Below are 20574 nucleotides of genomic sequence, written 5' to 3'. Positions count from 1 at the left end.
ATCGCAGTAACAGCTAAAGAAGTTTGCCCATTTCTCCATCTGATCCTGTTTTTAGCAGCTTCGTTACCTTTCCAAAATAATTCTGCATCAGATTTTAAAAAGCAAACAGTAATTTTATTGTTATTATAAGTATTAGAAATGTATGTGTTTTTTTTATTTATTATTATTTTGTGACCTTTTAACATTATTATCAACGCAACATGTTTATTAAAATGTATATTTGCTGTATCCCCAGAGACGGCATGCACTGCCTGACCAATTTTGTTAGAATTCGTTATTCGAAAATAATTCGTTGATGGCTTTTTGATGCAAATTCGGTTTTTAGCACAAAGCTTATAAATTCATGCTTGATTTTTTATTCGTACATCGTAGCGGGAAAATGCTATTCGTTTTAGAAATTGCCGTCAAACTAAACGTCCTGTATAACTGTTTGAGATTGCAGTCATTATGATTTGAAATGGCTTGAATGGATGTTTTTGAAATAACATCATCGTTTATAATTTGCAAAACATGTGCAATTGTCCACCGTGACATTTCGCTTTTACTGAACTGTGACGCGGTGGGCAAAGTTATGTTAAAGGGCAAAGGTTTATACTTTTACGGTCCTTAAAAAATCTTTTATCTTATTCTTAGTCGTTTTACTCTTGACATACTTGTCGTGATCTTCATCGGATGGTGACAAACTTCACAACACGCCGCCATTCATTCATCGTTTCTGCCTTCTTGGCACATTCGTATGCCAACCCATCCACTGCAGCTTTGAACTGGTCCGTCCATCTCATTGGTGGTTTTGCTCGTGGCCTTGTACCATCAACTCTCCCCTGGACCACTTGTCCACGTCCACGTCACGACACGACACGACACTACCCCTGGACGACACGTCCGTCGCTCAATAGACACATCCCCCTGGCGCTATATAATGGCCAAAAAAGATGAGGATGCGAGATTGCACAAGAGATGACAGGCGCTGCGATGGTTGCGTTATTAATTTCCCGCATTTTGTCGCAATTTCTATATCAATGGGTCTACGTTAATGCATGACATACTACTAAATTCTGCATAACTTCCTCATAGTCCCTATAGAAAACTATGCGGGCCAAAAATTGATATCAATCCAAGACAAGAAGTATCATCTACCTACCCTACCCTTTTTTTAGGGTTCCGTACCTCAAAAGGAAAAAAACGGAACCCTTATAGGATCACTCGTGCGTCTGTCTGTCTGTCCGACCATCCCCCCCCCCCCCTTTATCTCCACAACTATACTGGGTCTAAAAATAATTAATTTTAAGTTGTGAAATATGTCTACAGAGAAAGAAGAGTAGAGAATAGTAAGAAAGGCTTACTCGTAACAAAAAATCATTTATTCATCAGCGACTTTCATTGAGAATCCTTGAAGCTAGTAGGTACTCTGTCTTTTAAGTGAGAAGCAGCTGTCTGCTAGAATGAGATAGTACCTTGTTATATTACTGTCTTATTCTCAAAAACTGAACCTTGCTTTAATAGGACTGCAAGCAAATCTGTGAAGGACCTAAAAAAGATATTTGATTTACTGAGTCGAAGTGAGCTTACATTCAAAAGAAGAGAAGGAGAAGAGAGGAGGAGGAAGAGGAGGAGAGGATGGATTAATAAAATATAACACATCCCAAATAATGCTTTAATCATTTAGCATAGTAATATGGACCGAGAAGTTTCATGATATGTTCATTCGTATTTCATTAACAATGGACGTATGGAAGTCTAATTCCATCATATCGTTGCCTAACTGGTAGAACAACTACTTATATCAGGTTCAGACTGATTTCTCGGGTGCAGGAACACAAATGACCTCAAGTTTCTGGATTATTGTTTCAGCTTTTTTCTCCTTTACTTCTTGACGATGTTGCCTGAAGAACCATCTGTAAGTTAAAAAAAATACCTCAAATAATGTTAGAAAAAACACCAATTTTTTAATACTCGCCTACGGCTCATAAAACACATCTGTGTTAGGTATTATTTACGAGTCCAGCGTAAATAATAACACGCTTTTCACACTTGCATTGAAATGTACTATTAATTTAAAAGTAGTTTTACCTACTCATAAAACCTGTTATATTTTTGAGATGACCTTTCAAAGGCCTTTGATAGGGTTGGCCACGCCAGTACAGGATTTTCTGAGAAAGCCTGTTTTTGGTTTTTAATGCTTCAGGGTTCAGTTTTATCTGCAACTCATTTAATCTGGTGCCTACATTAATTATTAGCATCAACCGGTATTGTAAGTAACCAGTGTTAATAAACCACAATTTTCTAGCTCCTGCATTTCAAAAAATAAAATGTATCGTTATCCTTACCAGTGACCGTCCATCTAAAGTTACTATATAAGTACTTATGAGTTTAAAATAAATTGAATCCAATCCAAATAAAACTGTAGCCAATAATCAAGGAGTCTTAAGAGTTTAAATACATGCTGTTAGGAGGTCAATTCAAACTTAGATTGTGACATCAAAATAATATCTAAATGATGTCAGCCAGCCGTGTGTCTCGCTCTCGCCAATACATATGCGGACAAGTACGAGCGATATGCACGAGCTACTTAGATGTGACAATGTAAGTCTATTTTTAGGGTTCCGTCTCCGAGGGTAAAAACGGGATCCTATTACTAAGACTCCACTGTTCGTCTGTCCGTCTGTCTGTTACCAGGTTGTATCTCATGAACCGTGATAGCTAGACAGTTAAAATTTTCACAGATTCTGTATTTCTGTTGCCGCTATAACAACAAAAACTAAAAAATACGGTGGGTGAGTCCGACTCGCAAATTATCCGGTTTTTGTTTATAATTTTGAATTGGACTCCAGCATTTTCAAAACTCACATTAATATTGATATAGCCGGCAAGGTGTTGCCCGCGCTGTAAAGGAACACGGCGCCTGTGAATGTCTTCATAGTAGCCCCGTACAACGTCGTGTAGGTGGGGTCGAAAGCCAACGCCGCCAGCGTTTCCACGAGACTGAAGAGAGAATTCATTTTCCCTGGAAATAGCCAGTGGCATTGTTACGTGGGGCTTTAGCAACAGTGTATCCATGAACGTATTCCAGGTAGTGCTCTTGGATACAACGCTTTGATTTTGCTATTGTAATTTAGTTACTGGAAAACAACTAAATAATAATCAATGATTTGGAAAACAATAGTACTTACTAGACTTAAAGGGATCGGAACCGGTTTTTCGCGGAAACTTCGAAATAACCATATTTTATATTTCGAATTATTTTATACTCGAAATGTAGGACTCAGTTGTTTTTTTAGGTAACGACTTCGTATTATTAGATTGTCCAATTAGAAATGAAATAATTAACAAAGAACGAAACAGTACCGTTTTCGTTCCCATGCAAAAAATACCAGTATCTGATCCCTGCTTATAACAAAAACTGTTAACAATAGTATTATTTAAAAATCCATTTTAAAATGTTAGTACTTCGCTAAGTATTTGAATTAAATAGCGTCTTAATTCTATTTGACACATTTCAACGGCCATAAACATCTCAGATCAGATGTGTGAACGAACTATTTTTTCTTTCATTAATATTAAAATATCTGGGAGACCGAGCTTTGCTCAGAAAACATATTATTATAAAAACTCAAAAATGCGCGTTTTCCAGAGATAAACCTAGCTATTAGATCGTTTTTCGCCCCTGAACCCTCCTATATAGCAAATTTCATCGAAATTGTTAGAGCCGTTTCCGAGATCACCGAAATATATAAATAAATAAACAAGAATTGGTCGTTTAAAGGTATAAGATTGTAACTTTATAAAATAAAATGGTTTAAGAAATCCTTACCCATTTCTTGACTGGGTACTAATTTAGAAGCCATTGATCTTAATGATGTAAACGTAGTGGCGTTTAGAATCTCAACCAGAGGAACTGTAACACAAAAGTATATAGTTAAGTATTGTAATAAGATTAAGTAGACATTAAGAAACACAACAAATTACCAGTTTTCTAAATTCAATAACATTGTTTATATACAGTTTATCGCATGGTTAATTTAATTATTTTTTAAGATTTGTAAATAATATTATCTGGGGATATAAAGCCGAACAAATAAAACTTCAACGCTACAACTTAACATCGACTTAATCATAAAAACCGGACAAGGGCGAGTCGGACTGGCCACCGAGGGTTCCGTACTTTGAAGTATTTATTGTTATAGCGGCAACAGAAATAAATCATCTGTGAAAATTTCAACTGTCTAGCTATCACGGTTCATGAAATACAGCGCGGTGACAGACAGACAGACGGACAGGCGGACAGTAGAGTCTTAGTAATAATACATTCTACTTGAGTTGACTGTTAAGAGGCCGGTATCGATTTTAGTCGCAAAAATGTAAAATTGATAGATTTAGTCGATGAAATTGTACACCTTGTGTTACGTAATAGAAATAACAAGTAATGGTATCTATTAGCACGTCTTCTTATCTTGCATTTGTACAGATCATTTTTTTGAAAACTGACTCACTAAATTAGTAATGATTTTTTTTCTGATGGACGTTTAGGTAAACGCGCGTAAAGCACTGATTTAGTCGATCTTATTTGTAAATTTCGTAAAGTTTGGACTGCTAAAAATAGTAATTATGTATTACACATATCCTATACTCCAACTTGCATAGACTACATTTTTGTTATATGATATTGAACAAGAGTAAATGAAAGTTAGACGAAATCAATTTTCACCAGAAATTACTTCATAACAAGTGAATATTTTTCGTAAAAATCGACTTAATTTCAACGTAATTTTGATACTTAAATAATTTACAACATTTTCTGAAACTGTTCTTATACATAATTTTTTATAATTTACAACTATAATTTTTTGATGAATTTTTAAAAACTGCCCCTTCTCGTCATATATTGCCGGTGACGCACGCTCGGGACCTTATTATTAAAAGGCAAGATGAGAAGACGTGTCAATAGAAACCAATACTTGTTATTTAGATATTAAGTAACAAAAGGAGTACAATTTCAACGACTAAATCTATCGATTTTACATTTTGGCTCTAAAATCGTTAACGGAGCCTTAAAGAGATAGCTGGGTTCTTCCATCCTTCAATTTATCAATCCAGCAATTGCCTTATCATGTGCCATGAAAATAAAAGAATATTTATAAAGCAACAAATATGAATAGGTATATTGCATTACTAAATTATAGCACACTTACCCATAAACATTTGAACATCTGTGGCGACAAATGCAATGAAGACGGAGCCGACCATCTTGCTGACGATGGAAATGAGACAGAGCACGGAGTCGTCCCAACCCCACCGCTTACTGAACACGCTGATGGAGAACAGAGCTCCTGGAAGAAGCAATTAAATTATGTCAATAACATTATTTTAAACAGCTAACTACTTTAAATCGTCTTCGTAATTAGGTAAGAGTACTTATGATCTTTTTTGTTGTTTTACTCGAATACAAAATTGTATTTAAATTTCGTATTTTTAAATTATGCATATGGTTGGTTGTAACTTGTCACTAGCTAGGAGCATGCTGGGAATCAGCTGTGCAATTACCATGCTGTATGTACAAGTGTAAAATTATTGCAATTTTTCTTGTGTGGTGTCGATAGCTTTAAATATCTCGGGAGTATCATTAAATTCATTAATAACAAATCAAGATGTAGTCAAGATATTATTACTCGAATTGCAATAGCCAAACAAGCCTTTAATAATAAATCTAACTATCTAAATCATTATATAATAATAATAAATCAATAAATCTACTAATCTACCAACACTAAAAAACATTTTATTAAATCCTACGAGGGCTGTTTGATAAGTACCCGTTTATGAAAAAAATAATCAGTTGTTTTTGTTTATATGCATTTATTTTTCTTCATAGTCTCCTTTTAACTCTATACACTTGTTCCACCTATATTCAAGCTTCAATAAACCATCCAAAAAGTATGATTTCGGAAAGTCATTAAAATAGGCCTCTGTGGCGGCAATGACTTCGTCATTTGATCCAAATCGCTTACCACCGAGCCATTTTTTCAGGTTGGGAAACAAAAATAAATCGCATGGGGTCAAATCTGGAGAATACGGGGGGTGAGGCAATAGGGCGTAGCGTAATTGTGTTAATTTAGCCATCACAACTCTAGACGAATGAGCTGGTGCGTTGTCGTGATGAAACAGTACTTTTTTATTTTTTAAATGGGGTCGTTTGTCCTTCAACACAGCGTCAAATTCATCCAATAAATTGGCATAGTACTGCCCTGTTATCGTTTTCCCCTTTTCTAAGAACTCAATATGTACCCTGCGAATCCCAAAAAACGATCGCCATGACCTTTCCAGCCGATTGAACGATTTTTGCTATCTTTCGCGCAGGTTCACCCGGTAAAATCCACTGCTTCGACTGCCCTTCCATTTCCGGGGTGTAGTGGTGACCCACGTTTCGTCCACGGTCACGAAACGACGCAGAAACTCCTTCGGGTTACGTTTGAACACGGCCAAACACTGCTCCGAAGTAGTCAGTAACGGAAGTTTTTGCTCCTCCGTGAGTAAACGCGGCACCCACCTCGCCGATACTGTCTTCATACCCAATTTTTTTTCTAATATGTTTTGTACCCGCTCGATTGGAACATTTACAGCATCAACGATTTCTCGAAGTTCAATTCGGCGGTCGGCTAAAACGATATTTTCAATTTTCTTAACCATATCGTCTGTAGTCACCTCAATTGGGCGGCCTGGGCGATCCTCATCAAAGACGGTTGTTCTCCCCCGCTTAAACTCGTTAAACCAGTATCTGACGGTTGTCATAGAAGGAGCACATTCATGGTAAACCGCTTGCATTCTTACGTTTATTTCATCACATGTTTTTCCTTCCACAAACAAGAATCTAATTACAGACCGATACTGCTCTTTCTCCATTTTCACAATTTTAAGTTCACGCTTTCACTGAATCGCTGTCAAATGAGAAAAAAACAAAAGAATGCTGTTTTTTTTTTTAATTTTCCCACCTCTGAAAAATGGCTTAAAACGATTGTATACATATTTTCGGCCCGTGATATTAATACATTTGGAAAACGGGTACTTATCAAACAGCCCTCGTACATCTGGAGCATCGCCTTATACGCCTGCGAAACGTGGACACTGACACAAAGAGATAGAGAAAGATTGGAAAGCTTCGAAATGTGATGTTGGCGGAGAATGGAAGGGATTAGTTGGACAGAAAAAATATCAAATGTTAGAGTTCTCGATAGGATTAAAGAGAAAAGAAATATAATAAAAACAATAGAAAATAAAAGAGGACTACTAATTGGACATCTGCTAAGACACAACCTGTTCCTTAAGAACATCATAGAAGGAAAAATAGAGGGAAAGAGAAGGAGAGGAAGACCGAGGAAAAAATATTTCAACCAAATAAAAGAAAAGGTTCAGGTCGTGTCATACCAGAAGGTTAAGGAGTTGGCAGAGGACCGGATGAGTTGGAGATTGCTCCACCGACAAGAGCACAGCTCTTAAATAAGAAGAAGAAGGTGTTTATGGATGGATGCAAATCAGTCTTCTTTCTGTGCAGCTGATATAAGTTAGATGAAATTAAACTAAGGAGTATTAGATATATTAGAAACGGGTCACTCACGTATTTTAAGTCGAAAAACGCTCGACATGTTTCACTTCGTACTTCGACTTAAATTACGTGAGTGACCCGTTTCTAATACATTTAATATGTCTTTGTCTCACGGAAGTTTTGTTATTAAACTAAGGAGTATCAACCAACACACTAAACATGCAGAGAAATAAATACAGTATGCGAATGCCTCCGAGACCTTTAGCTCTCAAGTGAACTAGGCCAATCAAAATAACGAGCGTTTGCCAATCCATCTGTTTCTAGTAGTCCATTGCACATCATCATCACCAGTATCATCCACTTGAAGTTGTAAATGAATTCTGCTTACCTATAGAATGCGTGATGATATTGCACGTAGAATAAATGCTGTACTTCACTGCATCCCAATTGAGACGGTAGCGCAAAAACAAATATAGCACCTTTGATTCTCCTGTAAGTCGTTAACGCAAAAGATTAGACTGCGACCTAAAACTTTAGAATAATAATTATTCAATTTGAAATAACATCTGCCCGCCTTTTAACTGCAAGGATATTAAAATGATGAAATAAGGAGTTACGCTGGTCACCGATCTTTGTCATTAAAGTTTCATAACATTCTTCTTTTTATCTTATATTTTACCTATGTATACTATTTACGTAACTATGTTATGCTATTTATCATAACTATGTTATTACTTATTAGTATCGAAGTACGCAAAATGTACCTACGAGTTTATATCAGTAAGTACAAAAAACTTTTAATCCTCAAGCTTTCAAGTGGGTAGATATAAAGAGATCAAAAAAATTAAGTACAATTCATTTACTGCACTGTAAACAAAAACTGGGTATATTGGAAACTCTACATTTTTTTTCTGTAGTCTACATTGTGAAGGAACAAAAACACAATTGGATCGCATCAGCAAGGTCACTTATTAAACCAGAACCAATTACTAACTACAGGAAGTAGCATATTATGAAGTGTATGATGCACGTAATCGAATACAAAACCCTAGCTTCGAGATATCATGTTAGGATATGATATGTGACGTTTTCAACCAAAAGGTAACATATTGTCGGTTGTCGGTAAGGTTGGTTACAAATTGACGCTATATGGAAATAGCGCCTTATTGACAACTGATAATAAGTACCCTTTTGGTTGAAAATGGCACATATCATGTCGTTTAAAAGACTGAGGGCGATAGTTCATAATCTGCTTTTATAAATAAATAATGTGAAATATTACAAATTATATGTTAATCATTGGTAAAGAATGCCCCAATTAATTTTATGTTTGTTACTCTATCATCATCATTGGCCTTAGCGTCTAATGCAGACGATTTATGGCGTAAAACCGGAGAAATATCCTATTACACCGCCTGGGACGAAATTAAGGAAACGCAGGGATGCCCAGCACCTGCATTACCCTCTCGGCTTCACTGTCTTATCCCACAGGAAAGGCGAGCCAATACGTGTGGAGACAGGTCAGCTGCAGGAATCTGCCGCTTATTTCTAAAAATATTCAAATCATTATAATGTTTTCCAATACAAAGAAGTGAAGTCGTATTGCGGCTACCTACTAAACTTCAAGTGGAATTTGCAATTACTTCGGATAAAATATTTTCAATGGGTTTTTCTCACTACTCTCAGACTAAAGTTTGTTGAGTATATAAAAAGACGAACCACGCTCGACGTGTTGCCTCCCTGTCACATTTACGTACGAATTTACTAGTGCGACAGAGAGGCAACACCTCGAACGTGGTTCGCGGTAGAAATAAAAGTACTTTAATCTTACCATGGTTCGGGCCGTACGCCATCGCTACAACTATGAGCGTTAATATGATCTTCATTCTGATATTCCCCTCCCGTTTTCTGGTTACAACTGAAGCTGTCTCTTTCTGCACCGTGATAAGGTACTTGGCTGTTATACGGTCCTTCTGCAAAATAAAAACAAAAAAAAACTAACAATTGGACGAAAAATGTTTCTCTTTCTTTAGAACGGTAAAATATATCAGTATTTCATAAAAAAATATGTACTACCTTCTCATTTGAATCTTGTTCAGGTTTAGTATTTTTGTCCAAATATATGCATCCATATGCAGCAATAGCTAACTGTATGATTCCTGTTGTAAAAAATACTCCATAGTATCCTCCAAACCTCAAGAGGAATCCACTTAACGAAGTGCCAACGAGAATACCACACGTCATGCAAAGATTAACTAAGCCAACCCTGAAAGTCCTGCATTCTGCCGTCGTAATGTCACTTATGTAGCTGAATACTCCAAGATACATCATGACCCATCCACCAGTAATAGCAGGGAATATGGATTCTAGGAACATCGTCACTTCTACAGGAATCTCATTGAAAAAATAAGTGCTCAGAATATTGCTTGCGCAAACCAAGATCTCTCCTACCACTGGTAAGAGAATGCAAATCTTCCTATTTCCTGTCCGATCACTCCAAGCACCCATGAAAATCACAAGCAAGGTAGGCACTGCAGTCTGTATTATGCTCCTCCAGGTTTCAATTTGAGATATAATCTTCTGTATATCTCCTTCTTCTTCAGTATGGTTACCTTTTCTTTCAATAAGGGCATCGCAAATAACATCCCCATAATCTTTTTTCACTCTGCACGTTTTGTCCAAATTAAGGTTTTGTATTGCTATTCTAGAAAGCATAGATCCTATAACTAGTCCAGCGAATATTGGTTCAACAGTCACGTTACATTTGATATAACATATTTTCTCATAAAGCGTTTTGGTTTTGAATTCATTTTGATTATCTTTGAAAGGTTTTTCTTCCACATTTGTTTTCTGATCACTCATTTTATTATCGATGCTGCCTGTTGATGAAACACTCGCTTAACTGACGTTTTAAAAGTTTATTTGTACATAGATAACTTCTAATTTGCTTTAGTATATAGCATGTTCCATTATATATTCTACTGAGTAACTTCAAATTAACCCAAGCAAAAAAATCTTCGGAAATGTTTTGGTTGTGTTTTCATTTTTTTTATGCATTTGTTGGTTTTAGTAAAAATATGTTTCGCTGTTATTCACGACTGTATGTCACAGACTATGGCTTTGTTAATGCCACACGACTCTGTCGTTGAATGCAGACGTTTACAAACAGACCCAATGTGTGTTATTAGTGTCCGTTACAAACAAGTACAGAATAGCCTGTCAATCTTAAATCTCTTTTTAGATTTGTTTTTTTATTGATTTAGATTTGCTACAGATGGTTTAAAAAATAGTCCAGTGTTAATCGAAAAGCCTCTTGAAAATAGAAAAAGTTAGACTAATAATAGTCTCCTGTTCTTTCCCGGGGGTGTCTGTTATCAAGAAGATAATCGTTGATATAAATATAAACTTAAATAATGTATGGAAATAGACACGTGACTTTTCGCAGTATCTGTCATCCCGATACATAATTTCTTTTCGTTTGGCGTTTGTAGATTAACGATTGTCATCTTGGCTTCCCCCCTTAGCTAGATCCTTTGTAGTTGGAGCCAGCAGAGTCGAAGTAACGAAGAGTCAGTCTTTCTTATTTACATGTCTCTCACGTTTATACACAGTTATTCATTATGCTCGTCACATAATTGACGCACACTGTAAGTGAGGCGTTATCAATTTATATGATAGTTAAATAATGATGTTTACTAGAAGTATTTGTACGGCTCCTTGCCGTTGAAGTATGACACACATAATTAAATTACGCACAAACAACTACTTCTACCGCTCAAGAACGGATAAGAAACAGTCATAACATAACCCAGCGCCGGTCAAGCTGCGTGTCCGATGAGAATCGGGATAGCGACGCGATGGGCAGTCGCTGATACACCTGTCTCGTTCAGCTGATACAGCCTAGACGCAACAAAGAAGCGAGACAACGAGGTGCGATAGAGACCGCATATTATGTTGCGTTCTCACATAGTGTAACCCTCATTGCGTATTATTAAATTATCTAGATATAAAAATTTGTTATTATTATACAAACCCACAACCACATAGCATTGTGCAAGTTGCAGCTGAATAAATAATAGTACTAAGTACAGAAGACTCACTTTCTAACAAAATGCGTCTGTTACGATCAGCACAGATATGGTCGCTAGGTGGCGACAGCGCCACGCGCGGCTTATGGCTTTCCCTAAAATTGGGGCCGAACGGATGTACTTTTAGCTACCTGTAGCAAAGCGACGAAATCGCGGAGTGTGACACGCCTGGTTGCAAAGCATTATCAAAACTTCCGAAATTTCTGAAGAGAGAATTTTCTCATGAAATCTCATGAAAACACTAAGAAAGTTCCTGTTCAGATTAGGGATTATTACTTAATGTTCTTCATTGTTGACGACTGTTTCATTTAACATTTACGTAACCAGGCGTGGCTCACTCCGCGATTTCGTCGCTTTGCTACAGGTACCTAAAAGTACATCCGTTCCACACCAATTTTGGTGGCTAGCCATAAGCCGCGCCTGGCGCTGTCGCCACCTAGCGGCCATATCTGTGCCGATCGTAACAGACGCGTTTTGTTAGAGAGTGAGTCTTCTGTACCTAGTATTATTATTTATTCTGTAACGTAACTCATTGGCGTCTATTTCAAGTATCATATAAATCGAAACTAACTGTACGAAGGTAAAGGGGCCCACTGATTAACAGTCCGCCGGATGATATCGTCCTGTCAGTTAGAACAAAGAGTTGACAGTTCCGAACAACTGACAGGTCGATATCGTCCGGCGGACTGTTAACGATTTCGATGAATTTTGCTGTATGGGGGTTTTCGGGGGCGAAAAATTGATCTACCTAGGTCTTATTTCTGGGAAAACGTGCATTTTTGAGTTTTAATATGTTTTACGAGCAAAGCTCGGTCTCCCAGATGTGTAATTCAGTTTATAAAAAAATTATAAAATAATTGGTTCATTGAGAAAAATAAATATGTATATAAAATAAAACATATAAATATTATTACAATTTTATTTTCTAGTTTTGTATTTCTAAGCCGGGATCTGCATTTGTAGTTACATTTTTCTTTTTCATCTCTTTACGAATATCTTTTTTGTGCTGAATGAAAACCCATCTGTAAAAAATAAAATAAACATTATCTTATATCAAAAGTAAGTACCTACTTAAATAAGTTAAATAATACTCTTAGAATACTATCACAAATCGACTTAATCGACCTACGTGTACTTCAATACGGATAGATCATTACACAAAAACATTCGCATATTTGTTCATATAATTTTTTTTACAAAAAATATTAACTTTGATTAAGCTAAAACTAAAGTTTAGCCCCGTTATTCATAAACGCGCTAGAAACCTCAATTAGCTAATAATCGTTTGTCCTTATCTGTCATTTTGACTTATGTATTTGTAAGAAAGGGATAAAACATAATTTAACTAAATCAGGCCCGTTAAGTTTTATGAATAAGGGGGTTACTGCCGAATTCGAAATTCAAGATATTCACAAGAGACGACACGTACTAGATCCATTCTAGATACGTTATACGGCTCGATTCGGAAAATGAATAAGAGATTCACTAGATATGAAATAGTAAAATGTGACGTTCCACGGCGAAAGGTACCATTGCCCCGGCTGAATATTGGAGCGGCGTTAATAATAGCGTAAGCCCTAGCCGCCATAACCTTTTGCCGTGGAACGTCACATATCTTTATTATTTCATATCTAGTGAGTAGTGAATCACTAATTCATTTCCCGAATCGCGCCGATAGTTTAGATTTCAACTAGTTCTCTTTTGCAGTGCAATTCGGGCAACCAATGTCACTTTTACGATAGATCGTGTTAGATATCTATTAGATGTGAATTAGATCTCTAAGTAATATCTTATGGAAATCGTTCAAGAGTATCTCCAGAATCGCGGAAATGTCAAATTTGACAGGTTAGATCTTAAACATGTCGTTATCGTATCTTGGCGATGTCTAAAAGATATCTAATAGATGTCTATTACAAAATCCGAATCGGGCCCTTAGTCTTTGATACTTACACAAAAATAATAATTGGAGGTATAGTGAAACCAGCACTGACGTAATAGATGATACCAGGGTCCACCGAAAGGGTCTCTCGATAGAGCCAGGAGTATACAGGTCCAAACATCATGTTCGCCAGTATCTCGGTCAGGTTGAATACTGATGTCATTTTGCCTGTAATTTTACGATACAATAACTAATTATACTTATCGCCCGCAGAAAAAAATGTATTCATAAGTGGAGGTAATTTAGGGTAAAGGATTCAACTCACAAAAGTCTGTCAGTAAAATTGGAACTTTCTGTAAATAAGATGACGGCAAAATTTTGGATATTTTTTTTTCACTGAGATAAAGCCTTAGTATCAAGCAATTTCATAGTAATAATAAAAAATCATGCATTAACACAAACAAAATGTAAGTAGACATAAAACCTAGAGAACTCAACAGTAAAATAATGATATGTTTTCAGTATCAGTGCGTCTCGCTCTCACACCGGTGTAAATTTTTGAAGATCAAAAAATTAACAATTTACCTAATTCATCGCTAGTGACTAGTTTAGATGAGATGGATCTCATTGCTGTGAACGAAGTTGCGTTGAAAGTTTCCAGAAGCACCGCTGTAAATAAAGATAAATTATTACTTAAAAATGCCAACAGCGTGTCGGTACATGCATACTGAACGTTTGACTTGAGTTTTTATAAATAATACAAACAAACAATCACAAACCAGACCAAACGCACCCTACCGGACGGCACAGATCTGGGGCCAATTTTTTATTTGTAGGAATTTCTTTTTTACTTTTTTTTAGTTTTAGTTTAGTTTTGTTTAGTTCACACTTTTGTTTTTATTAGAAATACCAAAGAGAATGTAAGTTTTGTCTATGGCAGTACTTACCTACATAATTATGAAACATATTCTATGTACTATACTAAAGGAAAAAGAAAAACAACCTGGATGGACCTTAGGAGTTAACGGGAATCGACGCTGCCACGCTAGGCAGAAAAACTGCAAATAGAGAAGAGTTCGGGACTGTGGTAGCCGACATCCGTAGAGGATATGGCACCTAAAGAAGAGAAGATATGTACTATACATACCAATATACATATCTAATGAGGTCGTGGCGCGGGCAACGGCTATGGCGCCCACAAATTTGCTGCCAGTTGAGATGATACCCAGCACTGAATCGTCCCACTTTAGGTAGCGACTGAATAGGCTTATTGAGATCAACGCACCTGCAACAGTATTAAAAATCTTACCAATACTATCACTACATAGTATAAAACAAAGTCACTTATTCCCACTGTCTGTCTGTCGCTATGTATGCTTAGATCTTTAAAACTACGCAACGGGTTTTGATGCGTTTTTTTTAATAAATAGAGTGATTCAAGAGGAAGGTTTATGTATAAATTGTAAACCCGTGCGAAGCCGGGACAGGTCGCTATCATAAATAAATGAAGAAGAGGCTTTCCAGGCCACACCAATCTACAAGGGTTCCCTAACAATGCAAATATCCAGTCAATCCAGCTTTGATGATTAATTTGAAGACAAGTCACATTTCCCGAAAGTCCAAACAAATTTGAATTTTAAATCAGATTACTAAGGTTGAAATTCTATTGGCGCGTATGTGGCCTAAACATCGTATACAGGGTGCTTCCTGTAACAGGAGCAATAAATTAAACTAAAGGCTGTACTCCTCAAACTGACCAACATTTGGTCAGCAACTTTTAAAAATTATGAATCCTTTAGACTTCCTCTTTTTCATACAAAATAAATATTGCCTTCAATGTACGCTGACATCAGTGTGTTTGACGTTGCTTGTCAAGCTTTAAACATAACAAAATTTGCAATACATCGCGTCTTAGAATAAACTTTAAAGTGTAATAAAAATCAAAACAAGAGTTATTTTCAAAAGTTGCTGAACAAATGTTGGTCAGTTTGAGGAGTACAGCCTACAGTTAAATTTATTGCTCCTGTTACAGGAAGCACCCTGTATAACGGAGACGTGAAGGAAAGAACGAAGACGGTTCGTTTGACTTTTTTGGCATTTAATGTGTAGTTTTCAAGGACTTAGGTATAAAGAAAACTTAAATGAAAGGTAATAAGAATTAATTCACCAGTTCGGATACGATACTTTATTAAGGGTTCGGTACCGGTTTTTTTAAATAGCTCAATTGATTTAATTATTTTATGCTCTTTACGTAGGACTGAATCATGTATTTAGGTAGGTAACAACTTCTTACTATTAGAATGTCCCATTAAAAACGAAGTGATAAGCCAAAGAACGAAAAAGAACGTAATAATACCGGAATTTTTTGTATGAAGGAAAAACCGGTTCCGAGCCTTGACTTTATTCAACAGAAACATACCTAAAGCATGCACCACGATGTAGAATGTGTTATAGAAACTGTACTTCAGCGCGTCCCAATTAAACCGATATCTTGTAAACAGATAACGTACTGAGTATTCCCCTGAAAATAAACAGAATTAATGTATGAATCATCAACCATGTATTTTCAGGCTAATGTTGTCTTTAGATACCTTACAGACTAACATATAAGTACATACAATAAATCTCAACTGAAAAATCATTTTGGCGTCACAAAAGATTTCTACTGAGTCATCTATTCCGGCCGATTGCCCAAATGTCATTGCCCTCAGTCCAGAAGGGCTAAGATGGCCGCCTCTTTATCATTTGTCACCATGCCTGTCACGCTCTAACAAGTATGTAATGTGCGAAAGTGACGCATGACATGACAGGTGATAATAACGCGACCATGATACCGCTGCAGAAGTCAGCACATGCAAGACGATTACTCTAAGCTTGGGTTTAAATGTTTATGCTTTTCACAATGAAATATGTAAGAAATGTATGTTGCAACATACCCCGTATTAAGCAACAAAATAAAGTATCATACCATACCACGGTCCGTGTATAAGAACGATGCAAGTCAGTATTAAAATGGACTTAGTCTGTCTGTGATTAGGTCCCTTTTTGAATGCCACAGCCAACGTATCTTTCACGTGTTTCGTGTCGAAAAAGGATTTGAGGGAGCCCCATACGCCGGCTGACTTATCCTGTAATTGTATCTTAGATTAATTGTGGTTGTGCTAAAGGGAGGCCACGTAAAAATCCTTTAAGGAAAATGGGTTTTATGAGAATGTATGTACGTAGAAATTGTTTTCATTCAAGCGAACTCTAGAATTAGGTACAATTATTATTGAGCATATAAGGAGGCCTTTTCAAATATAAATTTCTTGTTATCAAACGGTTATGGATATTATCTGGCTGATGTCAACAGTGCCTTTTTGGTTGTAGAAATTTCACTGTTGACAGATAAGATCATATACCTAACCGTTTGATAACAAGAAAATAATATTTGAATAGACCTTCCTTAAACGGGACCTTCTGATGTCCAAATTGATGGTGTTGTAATGACTCAAATATCTTCTTATTAAAATCTTTTTAGTTTTTGTAAAATGCGGTATGAAAGTATTGAATTAAATATTAGTTATTATGTATATATTAAGGTTTTAATTTTACTCATTTTGTTCTAGTTTTCCCTGGCTTTTACGAGTATGCTATTGTCCGCGAAGTCTGTAAAAAAGTGTACCTACCTCGTACATTATTTTTCAAAAAGTATACCCAATACCTACGTATAAAACTATTTATTTATTAGGTAGTACCGTAAAACGGGGTGAGTAGGTTTCGCGGGGAGAGGTGGATTATGAATGCGGAGAGAAGGTTTGAGAGGGGGGTGAGAAGGGATTTTAAGGCTACTGCTACAAAAATAATGTATTCCAATTTAAAATGGAGCTATAGTAATACGCATAATAAAAAAAAATCGATCCAACAATCTTCCAAAATCACCTTTGTATGAAAACCCCTCTCACCCCAAATACAAGGCACTACGGAGTGAGGTGGATTTTCCTCTTTATCGTCAAAGTTATGAAATGGAAATACCCAAAATAAAATAAAAACTAAAATACAAACGTCCGGAACACTTATTATAAATACACCATTCAGTTTTCATATGTAAAAATAAAATGTTATCGAGGTTTGAATTTCAGTTTTGACCCTACTCACCCCATTTTACGGTACTTTACATTTGGTTGAAACGATAAACTGATTTGGATTATGACAAAATTTATTTACCTCAATTTCCTTTTCAGAGACCGGTCGTTCAGGGTCTTTGATAAAGATAAAGCCGTAGCAAATACTGAACAAAAACAGTAAACCGCTTACTGTAAAGACTCCATAATAACCTATATGATGCAGCAGAATTCCACTTAACGCGGATGCAATTGGTCCTCCCGCGGTTGTACACAGATTTGTCACCCCAATCCGGAAAGTCCTCGTCTCAACACTTGATATATCACTTATGTAACTAAATATACCCATGTAAGATGTGATCCATCCTCCTGTTATCGCTGGAAATATTACCTCTAGAAACATTGTTAACTGCACCGGTATTTCATAAAAGAAATACACACTCAAAATATTACTTAGGCACATGAGAAGATCTCCAACGACTGGCAATAGGATGCATATTTTTCTTTTTCTTGTCCTGTCGCTCCATGCGCCTAAGAATAATATTAAAAAGCTTGGTATAGCTGTCACGATGAAGGTCTTCCAAACTTCCATTGACGCCACAAGTTCTTGAACGGCCAATTCTTCTTTTAGATACTTGTTGCTTTCTCTAGCCAGCAAGGAGTCGCATACAGCATCGCCGTACCCCAAGTTAACCCGACATGCTTTATCTAAATTGAGATTTTGCGTTGCCAGTCGGGCTAAAACTCCAGGAACTACAAAACAAGCTACAACAGGTTCCACAGTAATATTATCTTTTACATATTTTATTTTCTCTTTCAAAGTTTTCCTTTCCTTCTTTGCATTGTAGTTTGCTTTCAACGGTGCTTCTTCGGGAGAATCCATAGTAACTGTAGGTTTAAGAATATATAATTTTGTTCTAAAACTAGTGGAAATTTTCAAGACACGTGCAATGCGATCAAATATTGGTACGCGTTGTATGATAAGTTATAACTATCTGTATAATTCTAGAGCGTCTTATTTTACTAAACAGAGTAATACTGTTTATCAGGAATAGAGGGTGTTCTGTTAGTGATAAGTAAAACACATAATTGCATTAATATCTAGTATATTGTTTAAACATTTATTCATTTTAACTTTGAAATACTTTAATATATGTGCACATATAAGTTACGAGTTAGGTGTAAAAAAACTAAGTATTCTCAAAGGCCGTTTAGTAAAATGGTTCAACCTTATTAAGTTCCGTTCGTGTTCAGATAAACGCAACTACTTTGAGTAAAGTGGAAATAACTCAACAATGTAGGTATATTTAATACAGTTTTTATATTTAAATTTAATAAGATTTTCTGCACAAAACGCTTGCTCAATGCCGTTTCAAATTTTCGTTGAAATTATAACATGCACTGCACAATATTTTAAAATATACTTCAATAATAAAAAACAAAATCTTTACGAGATGAATTACTTTCATTCCTCGTGAGGTTCGTTGAGAAATTTTTGGGGTACCTATAACACCAGAGTAATTTTCAAACTCGATGAGTACGCCGACAGGTGTTATATCAAAACAGTTTTGCGAGGAAAAGATGTGTATTCGTTCAGTAGCCTTTTGTCTACATGGGTTTAGGCACCAGGATTAAAAACATTTGTACCCAAACCATTGTTTGGGGTCCCCCCTACTCAAATAACTGAATTACACACTAAAATTAATGGAATACCCTATTTTTCTCGTTTCAGATTGATTTCATTAAACCAGTACGTACGTGATTTACGATATTAAGTTTATTTATTTACCGAGCGAAAGCGAAGATCTTCGAGGCCAGTCCCTCAAAAAGGAGTACCTAGAAGTTATTTATGTAAAACAAAACTAATAGAATAATGTATTAGAAACATGCTTGCCTGTGAGACCTGTCAACAAAGGACAAATGAAGATTGTCTTATCAAATGCATTTGATAGGAAAACGCAAATATTGCTACTGAAAGCTAGTAATAAATACGTAGGTACAGTTAGCATTAATTTAATCCCCTATCTGATCTGTAGATAGGGGAGACCGGGGCAAGATGAACATCGGGGCAGGACGGGAAATACGCTGTTGTGCGTGAGTTACGCACGATATTGAGCTACGGAAGGACTTTTGGTGCGTTGTTTTATACGCTACTATTAAATTAATGCTAACTGTACCTACGTATTTATTACTAGCTTTCAGTAGCAATATTTGCGTTTTCCTATCAAATTCATTTGATAAGACAATCTTCATTTGTCCTTTGTTGACAGGTCTCACAGGCAAGCATGTTTCTAATACATTATTCTATTAGTTTTGTTTTACATAAATAACTTTCACGATTATTATATTATATTACTTTTTCGATTATATATATATCGAAAGTTTGCGTTCAAAGGTATCTTTGTTTTGTTGTTCTGTATCTGCAACAGGCCGCGCGTAGCCAACATTCCAAACGCTTATGCTTCGTAGCGATTGAAACTTAACTGTCACTGTCGCACTAATATGGAAGAGTGATATAGAGACACAAAGCGTTTCGTTGTCGTAGCGATAGCGATTGTCACCTTCGCTGGCAGTTTAATTGTTCTATATATAGATACTAATCTGTATTTGTTCAGTTATTAAATAATTTTGTGATTGTTAAAATATCAGATATTGTTAGATAATTATGATGCTGACTACACTCAACTACTTCGGTACGTAAATAGGTGGGTAAGTAGAAAGGTTATCTGGAAGATATCGCTTATAATACCACCTGTTGCCACATTTATAAAAAAATGTATAAAAGGAAATATTCACCGCCTCGGGCAAAACTCGAACTTACGACGTATCCGATCATCGCTATGTAATAGAAAGGCATCCATTTCCTTTAAATTAAAAATTATATACAAAACAATAAGAACTTACACTTGAGAGTTAATTATTATACTTCTTAAGGTAGATGTCGCTAGGCGTCTCCCTAAGGCGCAT

General features: G+C 36.1%; 1 protein-coding gene across 1 annotated transcript; it reads right to left on the bottom strand.

Annotated features, from left to right (window-relative positions):
• Nucleotides 1-1756: 1756 nt before the first annotated feature.
• Nucleotides 1757-18587, bottom strand: LOC134650407 (uncharacterized). The gene is made up of 14 exons (XM_063505362.1): nt 17711-18587; nt 16473-16632; nt 15924-16025; nt 14652-14789; nt 14090-14173; nt 13576-13732; nt 12556-12647; nt 9614-10434; nt 9369-9510; nt 7926-8027; nt 5190-5327; nt 3812-3895; nt 2848-3004; nt 1757-1895 (listed from the first exon to the last, which is right to left on the bottom strand). The coding sequence occupies exons 1-14, from the start codon at nt 18488-18490 to the stop codon at nt 1790-1792; spliced, it is 3063 nt and encodes a 1020-aa protein (XP_063361432.1). The 5' UTR covers nt 18491-18587; the 3' UTR covers nt 1757-1789.
• Between the last annotated feature and the right edge of the window lie 1987 nt (nt 18588-20574).

The sequence above is a fragment of the Cydia amplana genome, chromosome 8 (genome assembly GCF_948474715.1).
Source record: "Cydia amplana chromosome 8, ilCydAmpl1.1, whole genome shotgun sequence".
In the NCBI taxonomy this organism is placed as follows: domain Eukaryota; kingdom Metazoa; phylum Arthropoda; class Insecta; order Lepidoptera; family Tortricidae; genus Cydia; species Cydia amplana.
Note: the sequence above shows the minus strand (reverse complement) of the source record. Positions and strands in the feature narration are given on the sequence as shown.

Coding starts and splice junctions, on each gene's coding strand:
- LOC134650407 (XM_063505362.1), bottom strand. CDS start 18,490: ATGGATTCTCCCGAAGAAGCACCGTTGAAAGCAAACTACAATGCAAAG. Junction 16,633..17,710: donor TCTCTGAAAAGGAAATTGAG/GTAAATAAATTT, acceptor ATACAATTACAG/GATAAGTCAGCCGGCGTATG. Junction 13,733..14,089: donor AGTCACTAGCGATGAATTAG/GTAAATTGTTAA, acceptor GTAAAATTACAG/GCAAAATGACATCAGTATTC.